Source organism: Balaenoptera borealis, assembly GCF_965194805.1.
Source record: "Balaenoptera borealis genome assembly, chromosome: 4".
Taxonomy (NCBI): domain Eukaryota; kingdom Metazoa; phylum Chordata; class Mammalia; order Artiodactyla; family Balaenopteridae; genus Balaenoptera; species Balaenoptera borealis.
Genome location: NC_138861.1, coordinates 40,015,336 through 40,028,602, shown reverse-complemented (window position 1 = coordinate 40,028,602; position 13,267 = coordinate 40,015,336). Strand labels below are relative to the sequence as shown.

Below are 13,267 nucleotides of genomic sequence, written 5' to 3'. Positions count from 1 at the left end.
GTTGTAAACTGTTGAAGCCAACTACCCTCAGAGGCTTTAAATAGAATATCAACCTCACCCTTTAATATGATCTAGTGAAAGAGATTACTATGGAACTGGGAGCTACCCAAAATAGGAGGGGTCTTGGGTTTTTTGGCTCAGGGCAGGCTAGCATTGTGAGGAATGATCAGAACACAAAAAAAGTGTGGAAAGCACAGAAGAAAACACATCTCATTCACATATTTAAACTATTTAAAATTTTTGCCTTAACTAAACTGGTGTCTATCTTCCACTTCAGGAGGATTGCACCTGTTTTTAAAAGTTCCAGGAATTCTGTTTTGATTTTTTTTAAGTGAATAGGTTTTGCTAGCATGAAGTACTAAACCCTTGGGAAGATTTGAAAATGGAGTACTAAATAATATTGACACAAGATTTTTCATGGAAATGTGTAACATCCCTGTTCTTAAAAATCTCTATCACCCATGCTGAATTTAATGCATTGTTTTTAAACTGAACAGACCTCATATAGGACATTAAAGTAAGCCACAAACTTGTTTCACTTGTTAGCCAAGTTGCTTTCAGATCCAGCATTCAAAGCATGAGGGCATCACGTGTTTCTACTTCAAGGCTGCAAGTACAGGAAACGAAAGCCCTTGACACAGCTTGCTAGCAGAGGGTCCAAATCAGAGTAAATTGTGTAAATTATAACTAAATTACAAAGCATTTGGACAAAACAGGCATGATAGTCTAATCAGGAAAGCGATGATATTTACTTCTCGATAATGCAAGTTGGAAGAGGAATTGGGGGTAGGGAGGCATCACAAATCTCTTTTAATGTATTTCCGAACTTGGCAACCTGAACTGATTTTGTCACATATTTGCAGCTTAAAAAGTATTTGGCTTTTACAACAGCCAAAATAAGTGTCCTTTAATTACTTTCAACCTATGAACAGATGGGCGAAGTGTGCTTTTATAAATGGAACATACAAAATACTTCAATATCAGCCAAAACTAATTAGTAGCAATATCTGAAACAAACTCTAAAACTGATGTAGTGTTTAATATATATTATCATATAAGCATTAGCAGTTGAAAGGAAATTCCCTGTTCAAATGTTTGCCAAGCTCAGTGTCTAATGTTTAGATATGATTAACTTACTAATTAACTTATTGTATCTTTTCTCACATGCAATCTTGTTTAATGATTCCTTCTCTATCTGAAAACTATTTGATCTGATACCTTGATCATAGCCTAGATTCACAGGTAGGTAACTTGATTCTACCTCTTGATGGGTGGGGCTATAAAATCACATTGCAAAGATAGGGACATAAGGAAGCATTAATTGGCCATCAGTGCAATCAGTTTATCACAGTGAGCTCCTAATACATTTATATTAATAATATTTTAGTTGTTATATATTTAACTTAAGGAGGAGACTTTTGTTTGATTTCTTTTCATGGTTTGGACTTGGATAAATAGGACAGCTTTCAATGTATTGACTATTTCAATATATTCAATAGTAGTGCTGAATTAAGTAAAACTATGGATCATTGTACTGAGTTCAAAGATCATGGGGATAATCAAGGAAAAGGCATGGGCATGAAGTGGCAATGGCACATAACAAGCTTTATCTGGGCATCATATGGACAGCTTTGCGTGAGAGGGGAAGTCCCTCACAGCAGAAGACCTTCTAGAGATCATGACATAGAGCCATCACCCAGAAGGGGAAGAGGGTAAGGGAACTCCTGTGGGAGTGGGAGAGTCAGAGGGGGGCTTACGTGTCTACATGATATCACTCACAGCAAGATGAGGGTGTCTCTGGGTCAGAGAGCTCCAGTGGGCAGCAGTGGCTTGCGGTCTTTTATGGCCTCAAGGTTTGTCTTATCTATGGCTAGTAGATGTTGGTTATAGTTTCATGGGACATGCAAAACAGGCAGGCTCTAAATGGCTGAAAAATATGCTTGTTTGGGCCATATTTAAAACAATCGGATGTTTAAGAATTTTGAGTTTGGAGCCAGCAGGCTTTTGAGCTAATACTTGCCTAACGTAAGAAGTAAACAACATAGGGACCAATATACAAGGGCCATTTTTGACTCATTTATGTAACAACTATGCCACACATACCTTGCTATTTCTAGCATTCCTCCTCTTATATAGTGAAGGAAAAAAAATCTTTGGTATGGTCTTTCAGCCATCTGGGACGCCCAAAAGATAGGTTAAAAAGACATCACAACAGTTTGTTTTTAAATTTGGGGCTTGAATTTGAATTGGAAAGAATTTTCACAGGAGGCGCAGTATCAGTAAAAGTTATAGGTGCCTTTAGAGTAAAAAAAAGTAACATAGCTACAAGTAACATTAAATATTAGGAATACCAGATTTTGTAAGAAGTAGATCACAAGGAAGAAGAAAAAAAGATTTATAAGCCTAATAGGAGAAATATTTTTGTGATACAGGAACTTTTGTTTCCTAGGGAAACTATAATGAAGGTAGTGAACTATTTTTCCTCTGTCATATTAGGAGCAGACTGTTATTCAAAAATCAGTTTCTCAGTGTAACAGAAAGAAAATCAAATTCTAATTTTACTTTCTTTCTGTATACCACCTATACAACATTTCATAGTTGAGAATTCATTCACAGGCATTTCTCTATTTTAAGATTAAGCTTGCTTATCAAAAGTGACCTAACTTTGTCAAAATTTTGTATATTTCATAGCTTCTTTTCAAACTCATTATTTGTAAATATAATTCACTTTCCATCAAGCCTTCAATAAATTATTCTTCAACTTTAAATTTCCCTTTCTTTTATTTTTAACATTCCAATTGTTTAGAGATGTGCTATTGACGAAAGTCCATATGGCTAGGGCCTAAGATAAAATTCTTTTCTTCTTCAATTGATAAAAAACCAGATAAAACGTATCCATCATTTTGTAAACATGCTTGTGTTTCCTTATAATCCTTTTAATTAATGTAATTCTAATCACTCATATCAACTATAGCTTTTAACCAAAAATAACTAATTTCAATTCTCCTTCTCCCATCCCCCGACCCCCTCCCACACTACATATACTTTTCAGTACATGACTAAGAACTCTGTGCCATTCAAGGCAACTTAGGAGACCAGCAGAGATGCGGTGACCACTGCTGGTACTTTAACAATACGCATTACACGTCACTTTACAGTCAGTCACACATATCCCTTTAAGATTTTTTTACACCTTATTGTTAGAACATGAAACTTTGACTATAAATTTGGCTTATCTAGGTATTTCTAGAAGACTTATTTCTTCTGAGAAAAAGGAGAAAAAGTCATCAACTCAGGGTCCTTTAGATTTCACAGTAGGTCTTGAAACTCTGGCCAAGCCAGAAGTGACCATTTCTATTTCATCCTCATTCCCAGTTTATCGCATACATGGAGGCCTGTTCATAAAAATTGTTATATTAAAGGAGCAAAAATACTCTTAGAAGGCAGAGCTCCCTCTTTTCTAAGCTATTCAAAATCAATCTTAATTTAAACAAACAAAAAGAAGACTTTGCCTTTTCTGGTAGCTTTGTCAATTTGAATATTTCTCTACAGCACATGTTATATTTTTGACTCGTTAATCTACAAAAGTTTTCTCAAGAGAGAGAATAAGAGAAAGAACCAACCAAAGATACAAAAGAGCTACAGTTACAAGAACATCATACAAGGCTAACTTCCTTTCTTTTGCAAAGACAAAAAGGACATTTTTTATTTATATACACAAACACAAAGAAATAACAGCCTCGGTTCTGTATCTTTAACTATAGGTCAAAAGTAAATATGGAGGACAATTTTCTGTGCTTGAGCAAATGTCACTGATCAGTAGTGGCTACTTTTTGTGCCAGGACCATACTGTCTTGATTACTGTAGCTTTGTAGTATAGTCTGAAGTCCAGGAGACTGATTCCTCCCGCTCTATTTTTCTTTCTCAAGATTGCTTTGGCTATTTGGGGTCTTTTGTTAAAAAAATAAAAAATAAAAATAAAAAATCCAACAACAACAACAACAAAAAAGATGTTTGTATGCTAAAAATTGCAAGGAAACTACACTTTGAACTTTGGAAGACTTTGAAAAAACAGACTACCTATAAAAAATGCAACAGATATATAAAGGAAAAAAACAGACAGAAGATTGCCAAGGTTACAGACAGTCTGTTCATAGTAGAAAGTCTGTAGTTTTCTTACAGGGTCATCATCACTGCAAGGATGGACCATCCATATCAGTGTTGCAGGGCTTGTCATGTTTTCCAGTATGATCCCTCAGTTCTGCGATTCTGTAGTCCATGGCCCTAACAATACACTACCCTGCCTCTCAGTTGAGTGCATTTGGAAAATAAAATTACTTTTCAGATGATGTTTGGTAAGTAGAGTATCAGTGCCAAATAATTTTGAAGCGATCTTTAGTTTAAAATAGCTTCTGGGACAGGAAAGTTATTTTTACTAATGTGCCCTGTCATAGGAAAATATTTTGTTCCTTAGATACTATATTTCTCTTTTGAATAGTTGTGGATAAGCTTTGACAGATTCACTTTGTTTTGGGTTTCCTTTCTTCAAAAGGTTAATTTACACATGTTATATTAATTCTGGCATATTCAACCTTCTTTGGAGAACCCTATTGGAATGTTCAGTTGATATACCTATGAATTTTATGCGCTAATTACAATATATTTCCTATTTCAATATATTCATTATGAAAGTGAATTTAAGACTTTTTAGAAGTTTATTTTTCTTATTAACTATAATAAGAAAGTTCTATATTTTATTTTTAGCCCAAAATCTATTCTAAGTAAAAGTGATAAACTTGACAATAAAGTTAAAAGGATTGGACCACACATAGAAATCTTCCAAGTGTTCCAGGGAAGGAAAAAATTCGCAATTACCAAAAACATAGTTAGAATGGTCATCGTCATGCAGGCACTTGTCAGAGGGTGGCTCGAACGCAGAAGATTCCAAAGAATAATGATGAAGGTAAAGCATATATTGAATATTATAATGTGTTTAAAAAGTCTTTTATTCTTCCAGTTTTATTGAGATATAACTGATACACAGCACTGTACAAGTTTAAAGTATACAGCCTAATGATTTGACTTACATACATCACAAAATGATTACCACAGTAAGTTTAATGACCACTCATCATCTCATATAGATACAAAATTAAGAAATAGAAAACAAATTTCCTTGTGATGAGAACTCTCAGGATTTACTCTCTTAACATCTCTCATATATAACATACAGCTGAGTTCATTATATTTGTCCTGCTGTACATGACATCCCTAGTACTCATTTATCCTATAACTGGAAGTTTGTACCTGTTGACTGCCTTCCTCCAATTTCCCCTTTGCCTCCCCCTCTCCTCTGGTAACCACAAATCTGGTCTCTTTTTCTATGAGTTTGTTTGTTTGTTGTTTTTGAGGTGTAATTGACCTACAACACTATGTTAGTTACTATTTCACAACATAGGAGTTGATACATTTCAAAATGATCACCACAACAAGTCTAGTTATCATTTGTCACCATACAAAGATATTATGTAATTACTGAGTAAATTCCCCATACTGTACATTTCATACCCGTGACTCATATATTTTAGAATTGGAAATTTATACCTCTTAATCTCTTTTACCTGTTTCTCTCCTCCCTCCGACCCCCTCTCCTCTGGCAAAAACCTGTTTGTGTCTATGACTCTGTTTCTGTTTTGTTATGTTTGTTCATTTGTTTTCCTTTTTATATTCCATATATACGTGAAATCATGCAGTATTTGTCTTTCTCTGTCTGACTTATTTCACTTAGCATAATGCCCTCTAGGTCCATACAAATATCCTCTAGGTTGTCACAAATGGCAAGATTTTATTCTTTTTTTTGGCTGAGTATAAGTATATAAATATACACATTTTTAGCTATGTATAAATGTATAAATATATACATTTATATATATTTTCTAAATATATAAATATATATTTATATATAAAAATACATTTATGTATATACTTTATATATATATACCACAAATTTTTTAAGCATTCTCCTGCATATTTATTTATTTATTTATTTATATCTTTATTGGATTATAATTGCTTTACAATGTTGTGTTAGTTTCTGCTGTATAACAGTGAATCAGCTATATGTATATATGTATCCCCATATTCCCTCCCTCTTGAGGCTCCCTCCCACTCTCCCTATCCCACCCCTCTAGGTGGTCACAAAGCACCAAGCTGATCTCCCTGTGCTATGCAGCTGCTTCCCACTAGCTATCTGTTTTACATTTGGTAGTGTGTATATGTCAATGCCACTCTCTCACTTTGTCCCAACTTCCCCTTCTCCCCTCCCCCATGTCCTCAAGTCCATTCTCTACGTCTGCGTCTTTATTCCTGTCCTGACCCTAGGTTCATCAGAACCATTTTTTTTTTTAGATTCCATATATATGTGTTAGCATACAGTATTTGTTTTTCTCTTTCTGCCTTACTTCACTCTGTATGACAGGCTCTAGACCCATCCACCTCACTACAAATAACTCAATTTCGTTTCTTTTTATGGCTGAGTAATATTCCATTGTATATATGTGCCACATCTTTTTTATCCATTCATCTGTCGATGGACACTTAGGTTGCTTCCATGTCCTGGCTATTGTAAATAGTGCTGCAATGAACATTGTGGTACATGACTCTTTTTGAATTATGGTTTTCTCAGGGTATATACCCAGTAGTGGGATTGCTGGGTCATATGGTAGTTCTATTTTTAGTTTTTTAAGAAACCTCCATACTGTTCTCCATAGTGGCTGTATCAATTTACATTTCCACCAACAGTGCAAGAGGGTTCCGTTTTCACCACACCCTCTCCAGCGTTTATTGTTTGTAGATGTTTTGATGATGGCCATTCTGACTGGTGTACCACATCTTCTTTATCCATTCATCCATCAATGGACATTTAGATTCAATTAAGCAGACTTTTGAATAGTCACCTTGTCAATATACCTATGATTTTTCTAAATAAAGTTCTGTCTACATTCTTTGGTTTAAGAAAATGTTACGAATAATCTACTCTTGTGACAGTTTCAGATTGTATCAAGCTGGAGACTGTGAACAAATGCCTAGCTTATCCTTAACCCAACAGTTCTGGGATTACTTTTACTCTAAGGCTGGGACCACCTATTTGCATTGATTTTGTTTCTCCTATGCTATCTGCTTATTCTCTGTTTAAAACAACTTTCCACTTCCCACACTCCTGAGTACTCTGTCAGTGCATAAACCTTCACCTTAAAAAGAAACTACATAAACATCCACACACCCACCTGAGCAACTTTTATAAACAGCAATTCTGACATTCAGAGTAAAGCATAAGGACCTATTTTGGCTGGGCAAATGCAGAAGAACCTGAGTGGATGGATTTTGGCAAAACTTTGAGAGAATCCAAAAATGTTTCACCTTGAGGACTAAAGTTGTGCTACTCATAAAGGAATTTGGAAAACCAACTAGAAATAGAAGAATAGATCAGGAGTGCCCACTTGAATTCCTGGATTTTCTGGGAGGAGCCCCCCAAATGGCCTCTCATTGGGCACCCTGAGTGAATTTCTCTGAGAATACAGGCTTGCTGTTAGAAGGTAGTCCATTGCCTATCAACGTGTGTATATTTATACATGCATTAATATGTACATATAACATACATTTGTAGTTCTGATGATTAAATGTGATAATGCGTGTAAAACTCTGACAATAAGTAAGCATTCCATATAGTTAATCTTTCAGTAATTCTGTGAAATCGCTGCTTCACATTTTATATGTGAAGAAACTGATGCTCAGAGAAATTAAGTCATTTGGCCAGAGTTGCCCTCCTGGTAAGTGACAGAGCTAGAATTCAAACCCTTGTCTGACCCCAAAGCCCATGCTCATTCTACATATTATACCATCAACTTAAACTACTTTATAGCTGATTGCTCCCTAATCTAATCTAAGGCCCTATCCCAGACCTATCTCTCTAGCTCTAGATTTAGGCATTTAATTGCCCATTTGCAAGGTCCATAGTTAAATCAAACTCCAAGGAGCCTTCAATGAACTTATTTTCTTACTCCACAAAGCTCTTCCTTTCCTGTACTACCTATTTTGGTGAACTGTCCCACCACCCGTTTTCCAAGCTGTACACCTGGAGTTTTCTTAGTCTGCTTCAACTTTCTCACCCCCATATTCAGTTGATCACCACTTCCTTAACATTTCTTGTGCTACTTTTCCTCTCTGGGCTCTTACCAGTGCTCCTATTCATCACTCCTCACATGGAGAACTGCAGTTGTCTCCTAATTGGCCTCCCTGCCTATAGACCTACTCCCATCTAATCTGTCATATGCAATTGAGGAAATTCCACTCTGATGACCTTATTCCATTTCTTTATAGTCTTTTGATAACCCCATGTTTCTTATTAGATGAAATACGGACTCTCTAACATAGTACACATGGCCTCTCTGGTCTGGCCGTTTCCCACTGTCCAGCCTCATCACAGGACACTTCTTCACTAATACCCTCTGCTCTAGCAAAGCCCAAATCCTTTAATTCCCTGATTGTTTCCTATTATCTTATGTTTTTAAACTGTTCTCTCAGAGTGGAATACTCTTCCTAATTTTCTGATAAACTCCAACTCATTCTTTAAGATCTTCCTTAAGTGTTCACACCTAGACACCTTCTGTGGTCCATCAAGCAGAGCTGATCTCTCTATTTTTGGTCGTTATTGTGCCCAGTCCTCTACATTTTGACCTTTTGTTTACACCTCTGTCATGGGCACTACAATTTCTGTGACCTGTTTAGGAGTACATACTCTTTACTTTTATATTATATAGCACCACATACTGTTTTGATACATGCATTCTCTCTCATTTTAACTATATTCACTTATTATCTGCTGTTTTTCTTGTTTATTTTCTTGTTTGTATATGTTTATATTGTTTTTTGTCTTGTTTGCTACCGTGTCCAAAGGCTTAGAATAGTGCTTGGCATATGGTAGCTATTCAACAAATGTCTTAGAATGGATGAATTAATTCAACAAAATATAGTTGTAGAAGTTTATCCGGGCACTCTAATGATTCATATATATACATATATATATAAACATATATAAATAAATATATCATACACATGATATTATGTATATGATAATATATTTATATTATAATTTAACTTAATTTTAGCATTTCCTGATGTTGGAGAGAACTGTAGCATCATCCATAACCTCTGGGACAAAATTAGTCTAGAAAATGTAGAGAACAAGAGTGAGCCCAAGATGATAGTGAAAAGGAGAGCTCGGCAAGGAAAATGTTGAATTTCTATGTGGAGGTAGAATTGAGATAAAAAGAATGGGAAGCCTTTTTCAAGGGTCTGAGCAAATATAAACTAGATTGTTGACTTTGATTTGGTTATGAAATTTGTTATGATCATTGATTTTTTTATTCCACCATTGGTGTGTATGTTGCGTGGCTGCTCTGTTGATACGGTTAATGTTGTTCTGCTTACTGTTGAAATGGTCATGTGGCAGGGCTGTAATGTGGCAGTCCAGTTCCAGGACTGAGACTTGTGCAGGGTTGCTGTTGGGGGAATTCCTGATAGACTTTCTGGTCTAAAGGCTGCACAGCAAATCACTGGATAATTGTCAGCACTGTGGAAATCCCTCCACTGGGAAACTTCCATAGTCATATTGTTTGGCTGGCACTTCAGAGCTTGTGGCTGTAGACAGTATCTGCTAGAATGTTGCTCTAAAGTACCTCAGGAGACTGTATAGTTTCCACCATTTCCTGTGAAATGCTCTAGTTTGGGTTTATTTAGAAATAATGAAGCAGCATTGAATTATATCAGTCATAAGGAGACCACAGAGATTGCTGCCTTTAACTATCAGCATTATTTATTTCCACAATATCCTTTTCCTTTTAAAATTTCTATGTTGTTTGTTTGCATGTGTTTTGGTATAAGTTAATATGATCCAGAAAAAAATCCTAAAGACACAAAAACAGTATTTTCCTCAGTGTAATGCCTCTAAGATTTTAACTTAAAGATTTTTCTCTGAATATTTATAATTTACATTTAAAAATTTTAGTCTTAAGTTGATATGTTCAGGTGCTGTTTGTCAAAAATACTGAAATTCTAAAACATTTGAATGGCTGGTGGTTGCAATAAAAAAGCGTTCAAAATTGGTTTTGAATAAACATTTGTTGAATAAATAAAATTGGAGAAATCCTGGAAATCTGAATTTTAATATCCCATGCATAGATCAGTGGTCTTTATTCTTTTGGGGGTTACAGAATCCTTTGAAAATTTGATAAAGTATGGATTTCCTCTCATTATCTAAAAAAAACCCCAATAAGAAATAATAAGAAAATTCTGAAGCCCATTCATGGACCTGTGGCACTGGTGACCTTGTACAGAATAGTTTTATTACATAAATGTGTTAACTCTCAGGTACTGGGAGAACTATATTAATGTATTCCAGAACACTTTTAAAAAAATGTGATCATAGTTACTATTTACTAGATCTGATATCTTGCCTGGTGCATAGAGCAAATAGTCCAGACAGAAATAGAGGTAACCAGGTCTTAGGTATTATTAGAGAACTTAGAAAGACCACTGAACCCAAAGGACTGTGTCTGGTGTGGGGGTAGTGTCAACAAATTGAGATCTGGGGGATGAAGGGTAGTTGTGTTTTGTCATGTAGACGGGGAGGTTGAGAGAGTTGTAGGCCCAGGGAATCTCAACAGCCTTAGGTGATACAGAACATTTAGGGGGCTGGTTGGGAGGACAGTGGCAGTAGAGGAAGATGAAGGTAGGAGCAGATTAACAATGTTCTTAAAAACCATGCTAAGGAGTTTATACTTTATACTTAGTGTATGGGAATGGATGACTTTAAAGCAGGTCAGTGACATGAAGAGATTTTTTATTTTAGAAAAATTACTGACTCTGGACAATGAATTGGGGAAAGAAGGTGGCAGAATTAGAGAAAGAACAACTAGTATTCTTTTTCAGTAATCCAGTGCATGATGGTGGTGGCTTGGGGTAAAGTTGGAGAAATGCACAGTAGGTAGGACATTGGGTTTGATTAGATTTGGAGATAAGGGAACTGGAGGAGTCAGGAATGGATCCTAGGTTTTTGTCTTGGGCAACCTGATGGATGATTGTGAAATATAGAACTTCGGAGGAGTGAGTAGGAGAGGTGGGAGGAAAGGAAAGGAGACAGAGTCCAGTTTTCAACATTGAGTTTGAAGTGCCTGTGGAACATACTTGAGATGTCTGGGAAGCAGTTGGGTATATGAGTCTAAGCTCAGAAGGAAGATTGGGCCATAGGGAAACATTTGAGGTTCGTCAGTAGTTCTTAAACTTTTTCCACCTTAACACACCTGAAGAAGAATATAAAACCATCCCACCCATAAAAGTGGATCAATTTAGCAATGATTCTCATTTTATCTCTGAGAAAGCTCTTTCCCCAAGTGACTGCATGGCTCTCTTATTTCATTCGTCTTTCTGTTCATTGTTACATTATCAAAAAGCCTGCCCCATACTACCCTATAAAAAATAACACTCTGGTCACTCCCTATTCCATTTAAAACACTATTGTTCTTCATACCACGGACTGCCACCTATACATACATATTTGTTTATTGGATTATTGTTCCTTCCATCAGAATGTAACTCATTGTGAGACAGGAATTTTGTCTTTTCTGTTCACTACTCCACAAGGTCTAGAACTTTCCTGGCACATGTTTTTGAATAAATTATTTTCAACATGATGGTGAATGGGATGAGAGGATGTGAAATCTGGGAAATCTTTTCTACACATTTTGATTCAGCTCCCTGACCAAGGATGCCCTCTGTACTCTGCCCTCATCCGTAGATTTGAGAATCATTATTAGTGATACTGTCTAGAGCCATTGGAATTGATGTCATTGTCCAGAGAGCATATGTAAAGTAAGGAGAGAGGCATGTAAAGGCAAGAGTGAGAAATACCAATGCTCAAGGGGGAAGGCAGAGATGAGGATTCCACAAATGAATTCCATAGCTAGAGAGGTATGAAGAAAACCAGAATATGCTAGATCAAGGAAGTTCAGACACAGTATAATAAAGAGGGTTAGATCAGTGATTTCCAATGCTGCTAGGAATGAAGGCCTAGGCAAAAATAGGTAGAAGAACTAGTACTTCACAGTAGGAGAAACATAAATGGCTAGTAAACATGAAAGAAGCTACTCTTGCTAGTAATCAAAGAAATTAAGTCCCACTAAGTATCATATGGTAATGGAATTCTCCCAACAAGCAATCAATCCATTACTTTAAAAAAAGACATGACCATATCAAATAAAAAGCTGACATATATTTGGAAAAAAAATTTTAAATCCTGATGTACGATAAGCATGATACATTTACACTTTAAATCAACATGGATTGGAAAATTATAATTAGTAATTTGCATTGTCTTTTATTTCAATATTGCTGTTGTAAATATCAATTTGTACATTTTTCTGATTAATTCTGTCTTGAGAAACGTTTAGAAATATGGTGAAAGATTCACATACTGAGATGACATAGCATCATAACTGAGGCATATTTCTGTACAGAAGGCTGGCAGAGAGGCTTGCTATAATAAGAACCACACAGATGGACCATTGCCATTTTCTCTGACCCAACTTCTTAACCATGAAAACCTCCTAGGTAGCCTTCTGAATGCCTCAGATCTGAGAAGGGTTTCTTCACAAGACAGGTTGTGTCCACAAAAGAGGATTTATTAAATTCGGAGGAAAAACACTCATATTGGGTTTGGTGACTGACCAAATGCCCCTGCTCTCTTAGCAAATGTCATCATTCAACTAAGCAGCACTCCAAGCAGGGACCTTTTGCCTCATGTTCTAAGAATACAATTAAAACAATGCTTGATTCTTAATGATTAGCAAAAGAAACCTACTGGCAGATTTAAACAGAAAGGTATTGAGTAGAATATTGAGCAGAGGTCTGAAGAATTAAGCTCAGGAACATGATGAAAGCTAGCCTAGATAACTCCTTAGACTCCAGTCAAATCCTGCACAGAGTCTGTTGCAAATGCTGAATCCTGTTCTGCTTCCACCAATACTACCCTTGGAAAATGGATATTGCTGCCACGGTTACTTTACCACACAAATATATTTCTCACTGTTTGTTTCACTTTTAAAAGCATTATTAGTTTTGAGTCAAAACCTGAGTCTGGTGCAGATAATGGAGGAAGCTTTGTCACATGTCTGCATCCCAGCAACAGAGGAGGCTTGGATCATGAGCAACT

At 36.1% G+C, this 13,267-nt stretch overlaps 1 protein-coding gene across 1 annotated transcript in view; it reads left to right on the top strand.

Annotated features, from left to right (window-relative positions):
* IQCM (IQ motif containing M) overlaps window positions 1–13,267 on the top strand; it is a 484,997-nt gene that overhangs the window by 254,267 nt on the left and 217,463 nt on the right. The window contains exon 10 of the mRNA XM_082389028.1: window positions 4,765–4,963. Within this exon, the coding sequence (XP_082245154.1) occupies window positions 4,765–4,963 (199 nt within the window). The remainder of the gene's footprint in view (window positions 1–4,764; window positions 4,964–13,267) is intronic.